The following is a 24,948-nucleotide window of genomic DNA, read 5'->3' on the forward strand; positions in this document are numbered from 1 at the left end:
ATGTAAAATCACTGTTGAAAATACAGATGCCACCTGCCTCTTCACAGGTTTTACAAGATTGGATATATTGAATATCTAGTATTGAATATCTATTTCAAACTTCACCAGAAGAAAAATCAAGATGTATTGTAGGTACTTCTCAATCACCTGAAGATCTTTTTTATTCATAAGGAAATAAAGTGTAAGAGTTGTATATTCAAATACATATTACATATAGTATATACAAAAATATATTTATGTTAACCTAACTGACCTGTGACCCAGCCAAAATGACCAAATATTTGATCAAACATTGTTCTAGATGTTTCTGTGATGGTGAATCATAGTTACATTTATATTGGTAGACTTTGGTAAGGTTGATTCTTCTTCCTCTCGTGAGTAGAACTCAGCCAATTAGTTGAAGGCTCCAAGAACAAAGGAATGACCTTCCTTGAGGAAGAAAGGTCATAGAGGGTTCTTAGCAGACTTTCTTTGTATGGGAGCAGCCACTCTGTCTGGAATCTCCTCCCTGAAAAGCCTTTCCCTATCAGATTCTGGAATTAACATCCCTTCACAGCTACATGTGCCAGTCTCTTAAAATATAATCTCATAATCACCATACATGTTTATGTGCATATGTAATTTGTGTACACATTCCTGCGGGTTCCAAACAATCAGGCTTCACCAACACTTGATAAAAAATTCTTTAGAAAAAAATGGACTTTATTGAACTCATATATAATTTTTTCTTGAAATTATTCCTTAAATACTATAACATAATAATTATTTACATGGCATGTACCTTGCATTAAGTATTATAAGTTATCAAGGGATTATGGGACAAATATGTGGTGAAGGTGGTAAGTTATATGTAAATGCTATACTATTTTTGATGAGGGGTATGAGCATCTTTCCAAAGCTTTTGAATTCCATAAGACGTCCTGAATCCATTCCCCAATAGAAGCCAAGAGACATGTGTAAACATACAACATATGATATAAGTATGTGCTCACACACATCTCTATTTATTTTTTTTTTCAAATTTTTATTATCAAACTGCTGTACAGAGAGGTTACATTTTCATACGTTAGGCATTGGATACATTTCTTGTACTGTTTGTTACCTCTATTTATTTTTATATACATATGCATAAACATCTTATTTATGTGGATTCTTTAATACTTGCAATGGTATTCAAAATGAATAAAAATGGTCCTAATGACAGTGTTGGTAATTACTAAGAGCTTCTGTGTGTGTATGTGCGTATGCACATGCAGGCATGTGTGTAGATATATGTGTGAATGCCAATACTGGTGATCGTACTTGGGACTTGGAGCTCTCTCTTGGCATTATCACTAAAGGCTGATGCTCTCTCACTTTAACCAAATCTCTACTTCTGGTTTTTAGGTGGTTAATTAGAGATACTGAGTCTCATGGACTTTTCTGCCCAGGCAGGTTCTAAACCTCAGTTCTTAGCTCTCAGACTCCAGAGTAGCTAGGACTGTATTTGTGGGCCATTGGTGCCTGGCCCATAATAGCTTTATTTTGCTGCATGGTAACTATTGTCAGGTAGTGTGCTATGCAATTTAATTAAATACTTGTAACAGTTACCACAATTAAAATTATAAATCATCCTATTCCTTAGTATAAATGAGGAAAAGAGGCTCAAAGAAATTGTTACTTTTCTACAGCTACCTAATTAGTAAGTATAGAAGTCAAATACAGATATTTCTGATTCCAATGTTTATATTCTTTCCAATTTAATATTACATTTCCTAATAAATATAAGTGCTATGTGACTGTTATAGAAGGAATAAATTTCCACAATATTTTTTTCAGAATGGTTTGACTGGCATGATCATCATGTGTTCTAAGTTACTTATCCTTTCATTTCTGAAGATTTTTCTTTGCTTCTAAGTTTCAGCAAGTATAAACAAAGCCACTATAAACATCCATGTACATATTTTGTGAAGATATAACTTTTAAACCTTGGAGTCAATTCTGAGGAACATAATTGCAGGATCATACTTCAAGAACGTGATTTGTTTTGTAAGAAACTGTTCTACCACTTCTGGAGCAGAAGATCTATTTTTTCCTTTTACCAGCTGTGGTGAGAGTTGCGGAGGTGCTATGGCCTTACTGGCACTGATGTTAGTGTTTGGACTTTTGGCTGTTTGAATAAATGTGTACAGTGAACATTTAGACTGTTTTTGTCTTCCTCATGTACAGCTTCAGGTTACATATTTCTTATTGTATCTATAAGATACCAGATTGGTTAGAGAAGGGAAGTCTTTGAGAAGATACAAAAAGCAGGCAATTAATTCATTAAAAGATTCCTTTACTAAACTTTCTATGTCTGCAAGGGTGTATATTTTTACCTAAAATTAAAAAAAATCCCATACTATGAGAGGAAAGAAAATATTCTTTTTTTTTTTTTTTTTTTTTTTTTTTTGGCCAGTCCTGGGCCTTGGACTCAGGGCCTGAGCACTGTCCCTGGCTTCTTCCCGCTCAAGGCTAGCACTCTGCCACTTGAGCCACAGCGCCGCTTCTGGCCATTTTCTGTATATGTGGTGCTGGGGAATCGAACCCAGGGCCTCGTGTATCCGAGGCAGGCACTCTTGCCACTAGGCCATATCCCCAGCCCTTCTTTTTTTTCTTACATAAAATAAAGCAGAGCTAAGAATTGAAGTCAAAAATATATATTCTGGAGCATTGTGCCTTAACCATTGAACCTTAGTGTAAAGGACACAGTCTTGTTCCTTGAGAGCAGAAACATACTTGTGACTTAGTAGGAATTTGCATGAAAAGTATTCCTCTAAATTGCTGAAGACACCGGAATGGCTTCAAGAACTCCATTGGATCGATCTATCCATCCATCCACCCACCCATCTATCTATCTATCTATCTATCTATCTATCTATCTATCGATCTATCTATCTATCTATCTACCTATCTACCTACCTATCGATCTGTCTGTCTAGTTATCTATCTATCATCTATCTATCTTTCAGTTTTGTCTGTCTGCCTGCCTGCCTACTTATTCATATCTATCTGATGAGTCCCATTCCCTTTAGATGGCTGGTATGTTCTGCCAAGAAGGCCTTCAGGATGTTACAGGGATTATGAATATAGTTTCTTGAGCCAGATCACTTGGCTTCGCATACTGACTATACAGCTTATTGCTTCCTGGCTTTGGAAGAGAAAAACCAATTTGCATACATGCTTCTTTTCAGCACATCTGTGAGATGGGACAATAATATATTCACGACATAAGCTCTTTGTATGAATTTAAGTAAGTTCCTTGGCCAAGTATAAAGGCTTCTGTGTTTCTTAAATACATAAATCAAGTAAGTTGTAAATACACTAATAAAACTGCCCTATGTTCTCCTAAGTTTAATATGAACATTTTACTGGACAGTGGTCACTCTTGTTAAATAGATACTATATGCATTCCACATTATCATTTCCTATCTCTGTCCGTATTTAAACAAAGAATTTAAAGAGAAAGCATAAATTTGCTGGAAATTGCTCTATCTGCACTTTTTGCTTTCTGAAATAGCTGCAAAAATTCAACCTGGGTAGAAACCATAAAGCTGAACTAAGTAGATCTTGCTTTTATGTAGCAGCCACAGAATCTGGGTTGTTGAATTTACCAGAGATGGACCAAGTGGGAGCTGTTGTACTAATGAAATAGAAAGGTGCTTTTCCATGTCGTATGCTGCAAGAGTGCAAATGTTGCTCTCTTAAAAAAAAATAAAAGAGCAGATGTTGCTTTTACAAGCCATATCTCTTGAGAACTTATTGGGCTCACAAACTGAAGATGAACAGTTTTCTTTTTTTGTGACCCTTGTAATTGTTGACCTTTATTCAACCAGTATTTATAAGTATGGTTCAAAGATAGCCTCATAAAAATGCCCTTTATGATTTAAACTGTTTTGTTAACCAAAGGGATAAGAGTCTTATGCTATGAACTATTTGCTTTTTGTGCCTGCTTTTTAATTTTAATCTTAAAGTTTTGTAGGTTTTTGCCTGCAGCAATTTAAGATGAGGTTGGCCTGGTTGGTTACTGTAGCAGTAAAGGGTTATTTTATTGAATGCGAAGTCTCTCTTGCCCATTTTGCCATCACTAATACAACATTAATGTTCTTAGTAAATCACAAAAATACCATGCAGAAACTGATGCAGAAAGTGTTTATAGAGATTCAGCAATTAGCACAGGCCAATAATTCCTATTTATGGAATAACAAATAAAATACAAGTGATTTTTTTATTCCTTACTACATTTCAACCAAAGTAGGCTGTAATAGATACACTTTTTTGCCTTTTGGAAATTAAAAATCTTTCATTAGATAGTACGCACAAAATATCACTCCTTAATAATTTGTCTTGACTCTAGTATAACCTTTGAGAATAATGCAAGATTGCTGTTCTGCTCTGTAAAAGATACACAAAGCTCTGTAAAGACAATAACAGTGTCCAAAAGCTAGAAACACATTCATACTTAATACCCAGTCACATAATTAGATTTTACATTTTTGTTCTAGCAGTGGAATAATAAAGATACTCATGAAGAGGCAAATTTACTCTTTTGAAAATATCCCCAAATATGGCTTGACAGGATTTGAGTTACTATTTCTTATATTCTTGCTCTAAGTCCATTTGGATTTATTCTCCATAGCAGTATGATGAAATAGCAATAAGCTTGATTTATTGGTTGGAAATGGAAGGGGATTGTAGTGTATAAAAATAGGGCCATGTAGTTAATAAATAGACAAGTTAGGATAATCTCATGATTAAAGTAATTTAAACCCATGCTCTTAACAATTATACAATGTTTAGTACCTTGTTGATGCTTTGAAAATCTTTACCATCATATGTTGGCCAAGAATCATAGTTAACTTATAGCTGTTATAATATATAAAAAGGGAATTTAGAAGAAATTGAAATATGTATTTATTTTTTCAATTTTGGACAAGTGTAGGAAAATTCCAGTGTAACATTTTTTTTTTTCTTGTATCAATTTTAATTCCTGAGATTGGACTGAGGTAAACATGAGTTGGTAGGCTGCCCTGGGAAAAAACAAGCTGTTTTTCTTAGATTATGGCTCCAAGTCACACAGTCGGTTCACATTTTTGCAAATACGGCACTTAGCATACGCATACTAATAGAAGACCAATTTGGGGAAGGAGAGGTTGGGAGGAAAAAACAACTGGGAAAAATGAGGGAGGGGCTTGACAATTCAAAAAGAAATGTACTCATTACCTAACTTATGTAACTCTAACCCTTCTGTACATCACCTTCACAATAAAAATAAAAAAATTTCAAAAAAAAAGAAGACAAGACAACATGAACAAAAGGACTCACTTCTTCCTTACTATCATCCTCTGAGGTACATTGGCATATTAACCTTGTTTTACAGGTGGGAATAGTAAGGAATAAAGAAGTTGCTAAATGTATCTTTCTTCTAAACAGAGGAACAAGGTTAAACCAGACAGTCTAGCCTCCATGTTGTGAGAATAAATATTTAATAGGGCAAAATCAGAATGGGCTCTACATTATTGGTCATCTTTTCTGTTATATTTTTCCAACCAGATCCTGTATTACATTATTCTGTCCCTTCCAGGGGATAATAATATCCGGGGGATATTATCTTTGCCCATTATCAAACTCACATTTTCCTGGAGTTTCTATAACTAAATAACAGCTAAACACATTGGATACTTGTGGAGCACCCTTTTAAATTTTTCTTCTAGACAGGACACACCAAATACTACTGCGAGGCTGAAACAATGAGAGGCCTTTTGCATCTAGATTGTTTTCTGTGCTAGGAAGTGTCTTGATTTAGCTATATCTTAAATTATTGTAAGTCATGCATTTAAGACTTGTTTCCAGGGTGTGTGGGCGTGAGGAATTGCACATACATGTGACGCTGTGGCTCAGGGGTAGATCTTTGAGCACGGAGAGGTTCAGGATAGCGCTTGGGCCCCAAGTTCGAGCCCCATGACTCAAAAAAAAAAAAAAAAAAGACTTGTTTCCATTCCAATCAATCACCTGAACATATTTACCAGGAAAAAGTTCTATTGTTTCACACACACACACACACACACACACACACACACACACACACACACCCCTCACTCATTTCTTTTTATTTCTTTATTGTCACAGTGAAGTACAGAGGGGTTAGTTTCATATGTAAGGCAGTATGTTCTCACTCATTTCTTAAAATACTGAAAGCCTTCAATGTCAAATAAGTGGCTTTTTGCTCATCAAAAGAAGCCCATGTCATTTCTCATGTCTATCCAAGGTCTAGACAATTTCAGGGTACAATGAGGGAAGAGGTTATGATGCCACTGGCAACTTCATTGTTTTTTTCCTACTCTTCATTCTTTCAGTAATGTTGTCATAATAACATTTGTTGACTAAACAAAACATAAAACAGATGAATGAACACACCTCTGACCTTATCTACTATTCTCTTCCTTTCTCCTCCACGGGTAACCATTTCCCTGTGTTCTGACTCACTGTGTCAGTGACTTATTGTACCTTTGTAGGATTTTATGGCAACCTCACTTTCTCAGCACTTCTTTTCTGTGGTGATGTCATTACATAGTTTTTTCTCAAGCATCCTTCTCTTCTTCATTTTTCTCTTGCCGCAGTCTAAAATTACTTTAAACCTATCATGTTTGCCCAGCTTTCTTGGCAGTCTGTTTCACAGGGGAGCCTACTTGTAATGTCTTTTTTTTTTTTAAGCCTAAAACAGTGCCTGTCACTTAAAGGCACTCCATAAATAGTAGCCAAATGAATAGAAGGAGGAATTGGAAATAAGACCTGCATCCCAGGGTTTGAATCTCTTAAATATCATCATGGTATTCAGGTATGTCTAAGATGTTTCACTTAGTTTACCTAAAATTCAATTTCCTCCTGTGAAACTGAAGAGAATAATAAATAGTAGCAAAGGCTAGCTAGTGATGTTAACAGTAAATGGTTATTGAGCATGACTCTCAGAACATGCTGAGGGTTTTATAAAACATTCTCCTGTGTGAGCTAAGATGTCCAATGCTACCAGAACCTACTGTCTGAGAAATAGAAGCTATGGAGCATGCACAGGTCACAGATTTTCTTGTGAAGCAGTCACTTGCCTTTGGACAATAGCTTCTAGATCAGGAATCTGTAATACTTTTACAAAGCACACATCCACTTCTCTTTTTCCTTTTAAAATATTGATCTTTAGACATGGGGAGTGGGAGGGGGAGGTGTAGGAGGGAAAGGTCAGGTATCACGTGTTGTAAACAAATAGAATGCATATTCTCTGGGTGTGTGAAGAAGGGAGGGATTGTACCCACGGTGTTACTAGGGTGGTAATGAATCAATCACCTTGCTTTTCTTCACTATTTTCCATGATAGGAAATTAGATGCTCTTTCAGTTGTACCACCATACCTGATGTCAAATGAACATGCAATTCCTACATGCAGGGTAATTGTTATCACAAAATAATTCGTGAGAAAATTTTTCTGACAACTGTTTATTACCACTACGGAAATAACCCAAAAGAGAAGTTTTTTTTTAAATTTAGGATAATTTCTAACTGAAATATTAACTGTAATGAATATGCTAGTACAAACCTTGATGCATCCATGTGGACATTTTCCATCTCCTGAGTGGCTAGTTTAGTACCATTTAAGGTGTCACGGATGGCTATTATCTTCTTGCGTTATTATTTTCATGAATTCATTTTGTTTTAAAAATCAGATCTTCTCCAAGTGAGAATAAATTTAAATATCTGAGGTACAAATGTGAAAATGAATGTCAGGACCTATATCTACCTATAACTCCAATTTCTGAATATAAAGAATTATGGGAATATTCCTTAAAAATTTAAAAATGAAGAAGTTGACCTTTCATCCACCTCATCATTGCTTCCCCTTGATTTTTATGGAGAATCCAAATTCTAGCTTCCCCCTTCTAAAATTATTTGTCCATTTTCTTCTTACATGTATTAATTCGTCTTTCTATATATACATATGCCCATATTTTAATCTTTAATTTAATAACTATTAAGTATAGTTGTACATCCTTTATGTTCCTGGACTATTGCTCAGTCCTTCGAAAACAAATAGTACCTTCTTTTTCAGTACCTCATAGTTAGTGATGGAAATGAGGAGGTTATTAAATAATCATAATGTAATGAGACATCTTAAAATAGAGTGTGGAACATCTTCTGACATTTATTTGGGTTTGAAACAGGGGCAGCACAGGCAAAGGTAAATGTCCCAAGGATAAGGCAACATGGGAGGGAATATCTTGTATTAGGAATCCTGAGTGGAATCCTAAGTAGAGAATCTGTTTCTGTGGAGGCCTTGAGAACAAGGGGCAATGCTGCTGGGTGGCTTAGAGTCTAATAATGGAGGACTTGATATATCATGATCCAGAATTTAGATTTCATTCTATTATAGGTGGCTTGTCTTAAATAATGGTGTAAAAGAGCAGGGAGGAACTGCAAAGGACAGGGCAAACCAGAAAGCAATTGCAAATGGAATAAAGGCCCTGATTAAGAGAATATCTAACAGAGACAGAACAGGAAGCAAATTTGAGAGAGCATTAGAACTTGATTTGTCATAAATATGAAAAAGTTTTGCTATAATTAAAATATTCAATGGGGATATATAAATTAAAGAAAATTTGGGCCCTCTACCCAACTCTGTTTTTTATTATGACATGATTCATCTATTCTCAGTGACTACTTATAACTGTCCTTCTCAAATTTTATGTAGGTGATGTTTGACTTTACTTTTGATTTATTCTACCAATTTTTTTTCTGTTATTTGATTCTAATTACTAACTACTCCTTCCATAGGATTTTTAGAATGCATTATGGCTATTCATATTTTCCTCAAATTACTATTCAACTATTTCAAATTTAAATAGCATGTTTTGATATGTCTGGAAGACTTTGGGAAAGAGAATATAAAGAAAACGTTTGAAAGTGAATATCTGTAAAAATGTCACAATTTAAACAAATGCTTTGGTTCCCAGTTTGAAAGGGGAGTGTGTGTAACAGAATTGATAAGGAATAGAGAGCAATAAAGTTGGCTTGAATAGTGAGAACCTATACATGACTAGACCTAACCGTTGCTGAAATGAGCTGATCTCATTTACATGCCTTAAAGTGTGTGTGATTCAAGTTTATGCCTCGGAAAATTATAAATTACTGTAGGCATGAATGTTCAGATATGCCCAAGAATGGCTAAGAATGTAAATACTAAATCCACATTGTATATGGTATTATTCCTGCGATTCTATGCTTTTATGTGAAAATAACTATTGGTTAGTTTGTGTGTACTTCCCACTTGAATTTAATGAAACTTTTTTTAGTGTGTGTGTGTGTGTGTGTGTGTGTGTGTGTGTGTGCAGAATACCTCCCAAAATATATATGTGAAATGCTTACAATCTTTAATTTTTCAATTGCTTTTAATGCTGTTTATTTTAGGTCTCAGTTATGAGTATGTGTTTCCCTGAAATTAAAAATCGTAAGCGGTTATACTATTCCAAGATAAATAGAGAGTTAGCCTACTGTGAGGTTTGTTGCAGATGAAGGAAGTTACTGCTTTTCTGTCCCTTTTTGCTTGTTGAAATGTTCCCTTTTCCCCAAGGTTGATGCCTATAATAATCTTTTGAACAGAGGAGTACCTGACCTGTGTTTGTTCCTTAGGCAAACGTGTAAAACTCTTCAAGTTGGAATGGAGAAGTAGAAAGCGAAAGCTTCTGCTGTGCCTGATGACAATTTTTGATTTTCCACATTGAAAAGTATTCAGGCTCCACGTTGGAGCACTAGTTGTGGCGAATCCTCTAGAGTTGGTCGGATTCTAAGGAAGGGGCAGAAGTTCCCTTAAGAAGTACAGATTCAAAACACCTCCAGAAATGAGTTCCTGTCTTGGTTTATTTCTCCCAGAGCAGCAGGTGTGTACACCATGTTAACAGGATTAACTGTGACCTACTATTTCTCATAGCTTCTATTAGTGTTCCAGGTGCAAGACTCCAAAGGAAGACAATGAACTTGGTACAGCTTTAGATATCAGAATGCACATTACTATTTCAGTTTTAAATGAAGAAAGCCATGGATTATCTTTGATTAAAACAATGGGGAGGGTAATAGTCTTTGGAGGTATGAGGTTCAAACAAAGAAATGTGTTCCACAGAGTTAATATCACTAGACCTAATACAGTCATCTACAATGTCTATGTATATTGCTTTCTCAAGAACAGGAAATGTGTAGTACAAAACTTTTTTATATTCTTGAGTGCTATCTGTGTCCAATCTGCTTATTTGGATATTAGCATGAACACTACTGAGCAATCAGTACTTTAATTTATCAAGACTGGGCTCTTACCTAATGATCCATGTTTTTATATATTAAAGTTACCTGCATTCAATATTATATCATGTCTGTACCTAAACCATTACAGTTAAATAGAATTAAATGTTAGAATTTTGACCAACTTTGGAAATTTATGGCTATGTGATTACATTGTTAGAAAAATCCAAGGAAGATTGTAGCTTAGAAAAAAAATCAAAGCATACTGTATATTGCACATCAATGACTACAGTGGCCTATCTTAAGAAAATTGATTTGAGTTTTGTAACATACAGAATGAGATTTCTTATTGTAGTTTAAAGAATGACTACATATGGAACTGTCATAATTAAATTTAATTATTTGAATGAAGGGAGGAATGGAGAGGAGAATGTGCTGCTTCCAGCATGTTCCAAAAAGTCTTTGTACTGGTTTTGTTTTTGTTCTTATGCAAAGTACATCAAGTGCATTTCAAAGTTACAACAACCATATTATTCATTCTGACCAATATCTCAAAGAAAGATGATTACTAGGAGCCCTTTACATTTGTAACTCACACCAACCAGGAAGTTAAGAGAAAATGTTCTTGGTTAGTAATCTCTAAATGACTAGGAAAGATTTTCTTCTAAGTCTCAACTCTTCTCCTCAAACCCCATTTATCACAAATGTGTTTAAGCACAACATTTTTGAAGGTTATTTTTTCTCCCCTTCATTTGTAATGAAGCTGGAACTCTTGAAGAATTCAATTATGTACCAGATTTAAACTCTTAAAGTAAAACTTTGCTACAGAGAGTAAATAAAAACTACCAACTCAAGGTATTATTTACCAAACATAAGTGAATCTTTGAAAATGGCTTGATGCTGATGTGCTGATGGCTGATGCCTTTAATCCTAGCTACTAAGGAGGCTGCGATCTGAAGATCATAGTTCAAAGCCATCTAGGGCAGGGAAGTCCATGAGATCCTTCTCTCTAATTAACCATCAAACAGCAACAAAAGATGTGGAAGTGGAGCTCTGGCTCAAGTGGTAGAGTGTTAGTCTTAAGCACAAAAGCTTAGGAACAGTGCCCAGATCCTGAGTTCAAGCCCAAGGACTGGTACAAAAAACTAAATATAACAAATATCAAATAACAAATATAACAAATATCAAATATCAAACAAATATCAAATTATATTCCAACCAAGTTAAAAAACCAAACTTTCTGTAAAAATGTTTGAAAAATGCTTGTTTATGGAATTCATGTCTATAAATCTATTTGTATTTACGTTTGGCATTTAAAATGATTACTTTCAGCCAAGAGCTAGTGGCTCACACCTGTAATCCTAGCTACTCTGGAGGCTGAGATCTGAGTTAATGGTTCAAAGTCAGCCTAGACAGGAAAGTGTGTGAGACTGTGTGTGAGACTTCTACCTCCAATTAACCACCAGAAAAAGAAGTGGAGTGGTGGCTCAAAGTGGTAGAGTGCTAGCACTGAACAAAAGAGCAGAGGGACAGTGCTCAGGCCTCAATTTCAAGCGCCATGACTGACAAAAATAAATAAATAAATAAATTTTAAAAAGATTACTTTCTGTCCTAAGGATTTTTCTTATGTTTTCAAGAGATTTCTTTTTATTTTGAACACTGCTGCCTTCCACCATTGTCTTAAGTTGTTATTGTGAGTTTCCTTTCTTCCTATTTTTCTTTCTAGTATTTTTTTTCCATCTAGAACAAACAAAAAGTGCATGTGCTGGAGGGCCAGGGGAAAAGAAGGAAGTGACATGTTTTAATAAATTCTGTAAAATCTCAAAGGAACTTATTAGCTACCCAAAGACATACCAGAGAGCTCTTTGTTTTGCTAACTGTGGATGTCACTCAGAGAGAATCATGTCTGCTTCCGAGTGAAGGGCTGTGCATAAATGGCATTGCCGCCATCATCTGCTTCCATGAGTCATGCAGGAGAGTTCATGGCAGGCATACTGTACAGCTTTCAAAGTTCCAAGAAAGAGTGCAGGCCCATCTGTTCCCAAGATCAGCTCCAGTGGAGGGCCTCATTTCCACAGCCCAGGAAGCTCAAAGCCATCGACAGATGCTGTATTTGTGCTAAGAACCCAATCATTTCTGCATTCTAATAGAAAGATTACATATGTTGGAAAAATAAGTCTCCTAAGTGGTTATACTACTGTTGAATTTAGAGTGAGATTGAGACAATCTTTTCCCATTTGAAAGTAGTATTTCCTGAGAAAGAGTTGGGGGAAGAAAGGAATTAAGAAGAACCTCTCTGAGTCCACCTGACTATCTTGGAAGATAAATGTAGAGATTCAGAGTTTCTAATCTGGGGGCAGAAGGCAATACGAGAGTTTGAATCCAGGGTTTTATGCTTGCCAGGTAGACACTCCATTGTGGATTCACACTTCCAGCCATTCAAAGAGTGACTTGTCCAGAGTTCTAAAACTGGTAGGTAGCAGTTTGGGCATGTTTCCTGACCAGCATCAGAATGCTCCCTTTCCTCAGTCATTTCTGTTGCTCTAATTCTCTTCTAGAAGCACAGAAAAATTATACACCAAGGCAAGGGCATCATTCCATTTTCTTCTTTTACAGTGGAACTCACACTGAGTTATATGTAAATGTGATCAGTTTACTGCAGGAACTTCTTACTGTTGTTCTTACTGTGGCATTTTCCAAGAGTTTATCAAACAGATAACTGAATAGTTCAAGGTCATTTAATGCACATGCTAATCCTTGCCCAAGTATGAAACACAAATATTAACATAAATGCTCATGGAGATCCAGTATCATACAGTCTTTTTGGAAGGGAAATTAACCTGTTGTACAAGAAGGCAGTGGGTTTTAAGGGTTATGGATATCACCTGTATCATCATGAAAGTAAAATATTGGATTAATTTTTATGTAGATGAGTGTAGTTACTAAGTTGATGGGTATACTTAGGATACATAGGTCCTATTCTTTGTGCCCCATTGATACCTTAAAGCTGCCTGGTCAACTTATTTGATATCGATCCCACACAGATCAGTGTCTTTCATTTATGATGTCACATTGTATATGGTGCATTAAGACAGCTCAAGTATATTCATGCACACCTATAATTAACTTAGCAGCAACTTTTCTCTAGCTTAAGTGAAAAGATACATGTCACTGAAGAATAAACATGTTTTAACTGCACACTGAGTACACAAAAATGAAATAAGGGGGGCTGGGGTTATAGCCTAGTGGCAAGAGTGCCTGCCTCGGATACACGAGGCCCTAGGTTCGATTCCCCAGCACCACATATACAGAAAACGGCCAGAAGCGGCGCTGTGGCTCAAGTGGCAGAGTGCTAGCCTTGAGCTGGAAGAAGCCAGGGACAGTGCTCAGGCCCTGAGTCCAAGGCCCCGGACTGGCCAAAAAAAAAAAAAAAAATGAAATAAGGGCTCAATTCATGTGTTGGGAAGAGCTACATTAAGAAAATACATTTGCGGTGAACAACAAAATTATACTCCAAGAAAGGAAAAAATTGTTCAAATCAATAGTTCAGATTATGAAGGTTCTCTGTTTGTGTAACCTTAATAGAGTGTGTTAATCTATTTGGCATCTGCTTAAAATAGTGTCTATTTGTGATGCTGCTTAGTAGTTGTATTATGAAGATCAGATACATTCTGCATTTAAACTTGTCCCTCTCAGAAATATTAATACACTTTGCTTCTAGTTGTTTACAAGAATAATATTTATTAGTCCCAAATAAGTGTTGCACTAGTAACAGGTATACTTTAGTAAATAACAAAAAAACAAAGGTATTTTCAAAAATGAAATTGATTGTAAAGTCCAAAATATACTATCTCTTCTACTATTGTGGGTATGTAACTCATTTCATATTCACTAGGACATAAATTTTGTTTGGTAGTTCCTCCTCACAAGATTTTAATGTCCATATTACAGAAGAGAATATGTTATTTTGTAAATTAAGTTATTATAAGATTCACATATGTTGTGAAGATCTGGCAGTGATTTCACAAATTCGTGTAGGCTGGAAACTGAACAAATGAGACTCAAAGGAATTTTGGAGAGCCCAATTAAAGAAAAACATATCAGAGGAGCCATTGATGGAGAGTAAGGGAATTTGCATATTTACATTTCATTTTGACATAATCACAGCAGATTTAATTTTCTTTTAATCCTGGATAAATTGCTGTGCTGATTTCCTTAATGTATGTCTTGTGTGCATAGGGTGATGGGAGGAAAGACAAAGAAATGAAAGCATGGGTTTGTATCTATGGAGACTAGAAACCCAGGCTCAGAAACAATCAGGGAAGAAATGGAATCCTGTGCATTCTGATGGCGATAAAAATGTACTTGGGTATGAATACTGGTTGTTAACCTGAACATCACTGTGAAATGTGTAATGTGGTCCTCAACTAAATTTCTCAGCTCATACAGCACAATGATTCATGTCGAAGTAGGTTTCCTACCTTGACACCATCTCAGGCTAAGCTCCCAACAGAACCAGCCATTCACCCTGGTTAGCCTGATCCCAGAGCACAACCTGTTAGCCATTATTTGCCACCAAGCTGTCTGGAAAAGATCATCTCTTCCAGTGCCAGTCAAAAGAGTATCACACTCTTGGTATACGACTTATTATTAAGAAGATTATGGGAAGAAGTGATGAGCTGTTTCGCAAACCAAAAATGAAATTTAATGAAGTTAAATCTGTAGATAAACAAGTAAACCCACCTTCCCATTGGTATCCTATGTAGGACAGTCCATATCTTGCTTGGAAATGGCCACACCATCTACCATCTGATAATGTAGAAGACCATTGTGGGCACAGGACCTTTGCATGGATTACTTTAGTTCATTTTCTTTAGCAAAGTATGAAGCCAGGTAGTAATAGCTCATATTAGACAGAGACTCTAGTAAAATTAAAATCATTTATTCAATTCAGTTAGTGTTAGAATGTAATAGGGCAGCGGTTTGAACTGAAGCAGTCTGCCAGAAGACTCAAGCTATTTGTCACTATACCATTTCCCTTAATAACCTAGTCATCAATAGACTTCACAAGGAAAAGAGGAACTTTAGACTGGACACATGTAATCCTTTTAGGAATTTTGCAAAGACCATCTTTATCTTTGGGGAAAGAATAGGTGATTGCATTTACTTCTAACATTTTAACTTGAAGTTAGAAAGATAATATTTTAGAATATTTGAAACATTATAAGATAAAGCAGTGTAAATTATTGACAGTTTCAAAATGTAACTAATAATACCTGTGGCCTTTACCCGGTCTTGAATTTTTTATTTTAGATGTGTGAATAGATTTGATACAAGGTTGGAAAGACTTTTCTGAGAAATCTAATAAGGGCCCTATTGTTGGACTGGCTTATGTAGATACTTTGACCTTAAAGAACCAATACTTACAAAAAAATATTTAGTAGCTGGAAGCCATGGCTCACACCTATAATCTTACTTTACACAAAGTACCAATACCAGTATAATATATATACATACATACACACACACACACACACACACATATATATATATATATATGCATGTTTGTATCAGTGATTAATTTCTTCATCTGGGTGAAACATTAGAAGTACAGTTTTATGTTTAGAACTGGAGAAGCTGCTTTTGTAATTATTATTATTACTAGTACATTTTACAAATATGTTCAGTGTCCTGGCAGTTTAACATACCAAACGGTTGGAGCTCAGATCACACATATAAGTACATAAACACAGTTGTGTGTGACATATGAAGCTCAAATATAAACATAATAATCAAAGGACCATTTATCTCCCTCATTCAGCATTTCCCCCCCTTAGAACAGGAAGACTGTGTGCACTTGTGTTATTACTTATTTCCTGTTGTTTAAAACTAGTTGTGTTGCAACCTTCTACTTTAAATTACTAAAAAAATTACTGAAAATCTGTACTTCAATTGTTCTTTTTCCACTGAAACCCTGGAATTTAAAGTTGATCATTTGAAGTTAGTAATAATACCAATTCATGTTATAGCAACATTCATGTTAACATACTCTTTGGATCTTTTGTATCAAGTGATTTACATTCAATTGAAGATTATAACTTTGACTTAAAAGATATGTAGTTGCAATCAGCATTAAATAGTTGGCTTAATTTCAAGTTCAAGCAATCAACTTTTGCTGGAGGTTTTCTTTCACTTCGTTTACCTGACTTATTTGAGAAACTATTTTAGCATTGCTGTTGTCAGAAAAACTGAGTGGTCTAAATAATCCACAACTCCTCTTTGGAAGCAGTATCTAAGGCATGCTTTCTTCTGGGCTGATCAACAAACTTTATGCTGCTCACAAGTTTACATCTACGCATCTGTGAAGCTAAACAGCACAACAGTTTTTCCTTCACTCATCCATCAGGCCCAGTTCCAGAAGGACTTAGTTCCATCAACTTAATGTCTCTTAGTTTAGTATAGTCAGTTCAAGTCTCTTATTTAAGGTTGAGATATTAATCTCTTGTTATATTATTTTGTTTGACACTGAATTACTATTTTTCACAACCCTTGGCATTATTGTACACAGTTTTTCTTTTCTTCAGAGTGGTATCTCCGCTCTCACCACCATTGCCTATTTTTTTGGCCCCACATCATGATTAGTAGTATCATCTGAATTTCTACAACAAACAGTTGGTGATAGTGTACTATATTTGGTATCATTCCCTGTATAAAAATCATATTAAAATGTTTTCATTAAAACTACATGTTGGATTTTCCATTTCATTTGTTATAAATCTACAGGTTTTTAGGGATGGTGCTAATAAATGTTCATAAAATATTCATTTTCTGCTCTGTGGAAAGGAAGGCAAGTCCTTAGTCTTTGAATTCCCTCATTTTGTAGTCTTCTCACTTGACTGAATGCCTGTCTCTGGAATTCTTTTATTCTTCCTAGGGGTTCATTTAGGATTCACGCATTAAAAAATGCATATCTAGCCTGGCACTGGTGGTTCATGCCCCATGAGATCTTATCTCTAATTAACTATCAGAAAACCATTAGTAGCTCTGTGGCTCAAAGTGCTTTGAGCAAAAAGTCTTAGGGACAGCTTCTAGGCCATAAGTTCAAGCCCCATGACTGACAAACAAACAGAAAAACACAAATGAACAAAACATACACACACATCTAAAACTTTTATGCCAGAGTTTTTTCAGTGCCAACAAAACTAGATGTTTTCATAAACATTTAATGCTTAATCCTCCCAGCAGTACCATGGATTTAATGAGATTATTTCTATTTGTTATCTGAGAGAACTCTGGGTGACAGTTTTCAGGAAGCATGCGCTGTAATTCGTAATACTACCACCCAGGCTTAAACCCATTGCTCTGGATGCTAAACTACAATGTATTGCCTGGTCAAAATTAAATAACCAAATTGGAAGTAGATTGTTCATTTCCACCTGATATTAGAAATGATTTTTGTTCTACTCATCATCTTGTAAAATATGCTGTGATCATTTTAAGACTAATAATCTAGGGATGTTGCCTAAACCTTGACTGTGAGCAAAAGTTGCTATAATTATGTTTCAGTCCGTGCTTACAAGTACTCTTTTAGTTGTGTATAAATTTAGTTTCTTCTAGCAATTATTTTAGCTGATGGAAACATCAGCATCAGTGTGAGTTTAAAATATGAATTTAGGATACTCACTTATTCTTCAGTAAAGTAATTACATTCTATTTGTGCTGTGTGTGTGTTTTCTATAGACAGAGTAAATTTGTTATTAATGTAAGCCTTCAGCATTTTTCTTGTAAATTAGACTGCTTATTTTTTAAAACTTTATTAAAATAAAGCTGTAATATATAAATAGCTGAGACAATTTCTCTGTAGCTTTACGTAAAGGAGCAGAATCAAACACTTAGCTTGGAATAAGGTACATGATACATCTACCATAGTCACCAATGGATGACTTAAAAACATTGCTTCATATGATACAAGACAGTGCCAGACCCCTCATTTCAGTCTACCTTGATTCTCCAGCTGCCAGCACTGAACCATCATGAAACAAAACCTCTCATTCTTCTCTCTCAATCCTCTCTCACATGCTTTCTTTATTATTCTCACATTAGTATAGAAATATGGCCCCTGAATTATGTTTCATTTTTTCTCCTGAGAAGAAAAAAATTGGTTAAATTTTTGCAGTCAAAAGAAATCGATGTTTATCTTCAATCACATTTATGGAAAAATTGTTAATAAAACTATAATGATTCTGTGTGTCTTACGATAATCACTAAGCAAACTGTGACATGATGTCAGGGGAGACAGGAATATTTCTTCCCACACTGTTCTTACACTGACTTTCAGTATGGGTGTCCTTTACAGAATGTATGTGCAATGGCCACTGACTGATATAGCAGTGGTAAGGTTGCTATTTGGTGTGAGAAATCTCCTCTTCCCAGCATCTATCAAACTCAAAGACCATTGCTTAGTTGGAATCTTTAGTCCTTATTTCATTTTCTCCCAGTGACCTTTATTCAGGGGAGAATGACAATAAAAGATTCAGGCAAAGAGTCCTTCTTCAGGAATGCTAGTTGACTACAGAAACAGAAGAAAGTTGACAGCTCCCATGCTTTACAAGCATTCTTGAGCTGGGCACCAGTGGCTCGATCTAGGTTCAAAGCCAACTCTAGGTGGAAAGTCCTTGTGAAAAGTCTACTTAATTTCCAATTAACTCCTCAAAAACCAGAACTGGAGCTATGACTCAAAGTGGCTATCCTTGAGCAAAAGCATCAAGGGACAGTGCCCAGGGCTTCAGTTAAAGCCCCGTGACTGACAAAAGAGAAAGCAAATCATTCTTGAATTTGACATATTTTTTAGTACAATTTGTAGTATAATTAGAGACTATCCATGGCAGAGAGAAATTGAAGGTTACTTTTATTTAATATTTCTTTCATTAACAATTTATTAGAAAACCAAATGAACAAAAACTACATTTTTGTATGTATCTTGTCAAAGAACCATAACTGTCACTGAAATGAAATAAAATAAGATTTATATTAATTTTAAAACTTCACTTTTTATTGTAGGCCTTTCTAGAGAAGAACTTCTAGATTATTATCTCTAAAATGCTCTGTTTAATGAGGGAACTAGAAATTTACTGACATAACAAAATTTCTCTACGTATGTAGATGATATACAATATCATATACTTAATTATTCTTTTTACCAGTACACACATGATCTTTGGATATTGGTAGGTATACAAAGTCATTGTGAATACTCCTCATAATTAGAATAGCCTTAATAATGGTACTCTAGTTAATTTTATGAAAACTTCCTTCAAATTCAGTGAATCAACATACTAGTCATTTTTTCTATCCAAATATTTTTAAATTATTTATTTATTGTCATTGTGATGTACAGAGGGGTTACAGTTTCATACATAAGGCAGTGGGTACATTTCTTATATAACTTGTTACCTTCTCCCTCATCCCCCCTCCCCCTTCCCCTCCTCCCCCCCTTCCCCTCCTCACCCCATGAGTTGTTCAGTTGGTTTAGACCAAATGGCTTTGTAAGTATTGCTTTTGGAGTCGTTTTTCTTTTTATCTTTTGTCTATTGTTTTAGATATTCCTTTTCCCTTCCCTAGCTCTAATAAAAGTATATACAGTATCCAGGGTATTCTGATGAGATACAGTGATAGTATGAGTACCACAGCAGGAAGGGGATACAAGAGGAAAAACAACAACAAAAAGCTACTGTTTCACATGGCATGTTGAAAATGATTACAACAGTGATATAACTCTTGTTTCCATAACATGGAGTTCATTTCACTTAGCATCATCTATGTGTTCATAGGGCATAGCTATTGGTAAGGAAATGTAAAAACTTGGAAAAAATTATACTAAGTGTAGTGAGCCAGACACACAGAAACATGGACTCTATGGTTTCCCTCATAGAGAATAAGTAGTATAGGTTTAGGCTAGTCATAGAAGATCACAAGAGCTCTCCAAATATTTTGTGTCCTCATAAATAGATGATTTTTTCCAACACTTTTGTAATTAAATAAAAAATAAACCCAACATTTTTACACTATTTCAAGAATAAATTCCAAAGAGCCGAGGACATTTGAGAATATTATTCTTTTCACCACAGAGATCATGCACGATTTATTTATAAAAGTTAGATTGATTATGCCCCTAAGACAGTACATTGCTTATAATCTTCGGATTGTGTCCACAAGACAATGCCAAGGAGACGGATTCCAAAATTGTCCTCTGTATCAGACAAAGGCCACTACAGATTTTCGTGGTCACAGTTGAAGTCACTTGAATAGTTGTGAAAATAGCTCCAAAAATATTGTAAAAGGAAGAAAAAGTTTTATATGTTTTTGTAAGCTGGAGACACTTGCATACAATAGTCTTAAATTCAGCAACATAGTAGATATAGCAGGTATATTAAAATTGTCTATCAATTACTTATTGTGTGATTATAAATGTATTACAAAATGTTGATTCTATTATCTGTTTTCTTTATAGGTAACCCATTAAGTAAGGATAAGTCTGATGATTGCCCCAGGCTGATGACAATGAACTTATGTATAGACACTTGAATCCTGAGGTGATCTTGAAGAAGATTTTTATACTGCTCAGAAAAGACAATCCAGAGTCTATTTCCAAGAGATACTATGGCTTGTTATCAGTCTCTTCCTGAATAGAAGACTTTAAAACTTTCAGACATGAACTTCTATGTCATAAAGACTTCATGGGGTTTGAACTCTGCTCAACTTGTGACATTGCTGAAGGAACTTGCAGCTGCTGTCAGCAGAGCTGGTAGAGTGTTGGCATTTTCAGGTTGACTTCAGAGACAATCACTCCTTGGATTCCTGGCTCCAACCGTGACTGCTTTCCTTGTGTCTGAGAGCTTTCTCCCAAGTGCGCTGTCCTTCTGTCATGGATGTGTTCCTGGGTCCTTCGTGCATTGGCTAGTGGACTGTACACAGCTTTGATGACATTTGCTTTGCAAACATCTTCTCTGGCATGATGTACACCGAGACTCTTTTATTGGCATATCATAATCTTGGAGCTCTGAAAGCCTACATTTCAACATCTTACAGTTGCTTTTGTTAAAGGAATGGAAATATATATCCATTTATACTAATTATTGTTGGCAAGTAGTAGTAATCCAAATACATCAATCATGTAAGAATGTATAGACAAGTTGACATGTTTCCCCAAGGATAACACACCACGAGTTCAGCTTTCTGTAAGTTAAATAAATAGTAGTAAGATCTGGATTGCCATTTTCATTATAGAATACTTTGCACCTCTCAAACCACTCTCCTATCTTTTCAGTGTTTTCTTTTTTTTTTAAGTGGGCTTTTTCTTAATTTGTTCTACTGTTTACTTTCACCCTTCTCAGAAATCAGCAGTGAGCCATTAAGGTAGTGGGTAGTATTTGGTTTCAGAAAATTGCCAGGGATGCATATGAGCTTCTGATTTCTTAGCTTGGACATTATTCATTTAGATTATTTCTAGTAATTATTTTAAAATATCATTTTTCCCTGTCATTTTAAGAATCTGTCTCTTGCTTGATCCCAATTACTGTTTGAATGCTTACAGATTTGTTTGTTTGGTCTGTTGACGGAATACATTGTTCATTTGCTTTGGTCTCAAAGTTATAAATATTTGCTTATTGTTATATCCAAACAATTTCACAGGCCAGTATTTTGTCCATCTTTACATAGCTATTTTACCATCAGTGATTTTTAGTTCTAAAAGATCATCTTATAAATATTTAAAGGCCTTAAACATTTGTGTACTTATTTCTAAGTTATTACAGAATGTATAATTTTATACTACATTGATTTTGCTTCATTTGTGAAGTGGAGGGAGGAACAATGGAAACTGCATAGCCATTCTGTATTAATATTATGTAAAACCATTCTTTGAAGGAATGTAAAGAGAGGAATTTCTGTGTCTTATGTGCTTCAGATTAATCAAAAGATGCTTCATAAATAGTCCTATCAGGAGTCTCACTATGTTAGAAAAGGTGTGAAATTCTTTTTATTGTTAAAAGTTCTGGCATGTCCAGTTAAGTGTACATTGGTTTCTATGATCAAGGCTCATATGTCCTGGTATGTTTGAGTCTGTCACTTTGTACGAATATTCAGAGACCAATATATTAACAAGACTCTACTGGAAAGAACTAACACTGTAAATTTGACTAAAAATTAAATTTGGAAAGTATGTTTTTGACATTGAACCGAAGTCTACTGAAACACAAATACATAGAATGAAATGACTTCCTGTTTCCATTTTGTGCATAAAATCAATTATATGACTCTAAGTGGGTTTTGCAGGCTACTACATGAAATCAACGATATACGAAATCATAAAGAAAGGAATAGTGATGCTGGAGTTTCTGAATCAATTAGAATATCATTAATTCCTTTAGAACAAAGTAGAAAACTATATATTGTTTTGGGACTTATGGATTTGTCCTGAGTTTGTTAAAATTATAGATCATGCTTCTCATTAAAAAAAAACGTCTTTAAAACAACGCTGGAAATTCTGTATTATATACAAATGTAATACATGCGTATCTAGAAAAAAATAAATGGAATTTAAAATATACTAACTAGATTATCCCCAGTATATCCATGTTGTAACTATTCAGAAAAGGTGAATAAAATTGGGATACAAAATGAACTCTCTTTCATAAGTACACTATGGAGATATGTTTGCCTGTGTTTTATTTTAAAACCACTTCAGTTACCAGCCATGCAAACCTCCAAATTCAGAGAAAAACTGAAGAAAAGTCCATCAGCCTTCTTTTAATGATGTTTCATGGAAAATACTGCCATTTTCTTAAGGTTCTGATATTTGACTTGCTTTTTTCCCTAGGAAACAATAAAATAGACATATTTGCCTGTGTCATACTTCTACATCTTCACTCTGAGAACAACTGGAAGAATTTCGCAGAAGCAAAAATAATTTTGTTTTGAAGGTTGTTGGCAAATGAAATTTATCTTTCAAAACAATGCAAATATGCATCAAAATCAAAAGTCTACTTGGTTGTTTATAAAATATTTGCAACATTTTTATTTTGAAATAGTATTCAGTATTTTGCAATAATGTTCAGAAGAAGCTAACACAACACACAAGATTTCAGTTGACCTTTTCCTCATTGTCCTTTTATGACAATATCATACAGCATAATACATTCTGAAAGAAACTGACTTTGGTAAAATATTTTAAACTTCCTATCAAGGCAAAAAAAGACCTTTCTTTTTTCCTCCCTTCCTTTTTTAATCTTTATTTTTCTCTCTCTCTCATTCTTTACCACTTTCTTTCACTTTTCCTTCTTCCCTCCCTCTCTCCTTCCTTCCTTCACTCCTTTCTCCTTTCCCTCTCCATTTCCATTTCCCTCCTTCCTGCCCTCTCCTTCTCCCTCCCTCTCTCCCTCCTTCCCTATTTTCCTTCCCTCCCTCCCTTTCTCCCTCCCTTCCCTCCCTCCCTCCCTTCTCCTTTCCTTCCTTCCTTCCTTCCTTCCTTCCTTCCTTCCTTCCTTCCTTCCTTCCTTTCCTCCCTCCCTCCCTCCCTCCCTCCTTCCCTCCCTCCCTCCTTCCCTCCCTCCCTCCCTTGTTTCCTTCCTTCCCTCCCTCCCTCCCTCCCTCCCTCCCTCCCTTCCTTCCTTCCTTCCTTCCTTCCTTCCTTCCTTCCTTCCTTCCTTCCTTCCTTCCTTCCTTCCGTCCGTCCTCCCTTCCTTCCTCCCTTCCTTATTTTGTTTCGTACCCAGAGTGCTTTAGGGAAAAGATACCAAAATAAACATATTTATAGATTTCTCATAAAATATCTTCTTTTTGTTAAAAATGAACATTTAATACCTAGTATATGTACATACTGTGGGCAAATATCAACAATAAGCTTGTAACTGATAAACATATATGCTAGTCATTCAGGAGGTGGAGGCAGAAGGATCATGAGTTTGAGGTCAGCCTGGGCAATGTTACCTATACATTATCTCAAAACCAAAATGAAATATAAACTGATGATTAAGATATTTTAAGAGTAAAAGTGTTTGCCTAGAATACTTGGTATTCTTGGATACAAACCTCAATATAGGATATGTGTGTGTGTGTGTGTGTGTGTGTGTGTAACTTTTTTCAGAATGAAAGGCCAAAATTATCTTTTGTATTTGCTTGACTTACACCATGTGAGGATATAATGTACATAATTATTTGGCATTTAAATGACAACAAATTCCTCCTAAGTATGAACATATCTGACTAAACTAAATTTGTCAATTAGTTGAAGTTTAATCTTTTAAATTTGTTCCATTCTCTTTGTGGCCTACAAGTACATGTCACTGTGTTAGCCATGGGAAAGTGAGTCCTCAGGAAATTTGTTTTTCACATTTGTTTTCACTTGTTCCTATTTGCCTTTCTTCAATACATTGCAGATTAGTAAATCATGCCTTAAGAAAAGTCAGACTTTATTCTAGATGTTATATAAGAAAGGCTATGTATGCCCAAAGCGTATTTTTAAAATAGATTTTAAAAATGTGATTGAAAATCTAAAGGAAGAGAGATTATGAGTCTAAAGTACTAGAAAGTTAAAACCTAAGGAAGAGCTATGGAGGAGTGAGTGTAAACTGTAGTACTAGAGAAAAAAACCCCT

At 35.2% G+C, this 24,948-nt stretch overlaps 1 protein-coding gene across 4 annotated transcripts in view; it reads left to right on the top strand.

The window, feature by feature from the left end:
* Tafa2 (TAFA chemokine like family member 2) overlaps positions 1-22,977 on the top strand; it is a 418,117-nt gene extending 395,140 nt beyond the window's left edge. For 3 of the 4 annotated variants that reach the window (XM_048360545.1, XM_048360558.1, XM_048360566.1), the window contains exon 5: positions 20,806-22,977. In XM_048360545.1, the coding sequence (XP_048216502.1) occupies positions 20,806-20,817 (12 nt within the window). In that variant the 3' untranslated portion in view covers positions 20,818-22,977. Of the gene's footprint in view, positions 1-9,692; positions 9,941-20,805 lie in introns of all 4 variants that reach the window. The other variant, XM_048360550.1, reaches the window with a different exon arrangement.
* Positions 22,978-24,948: the final 1,971 nt, after the last annotated feature.

This window comes from Perognathus longimembris, chromosome 1, assembly GCF_023159225.1.
Source record: "Perognathus longimembris pacificus isolate PPM17 chromosome 1, ASM2315922v1, whole genome shotgun sequence".
NCBI classification, from domain to species: domain Eukaryota; kingdom Metazoa; phylum Chordata; class Mammalia; order Rodentia; family Heteromyidae; genus Perognathus; species Perognathus longimembris.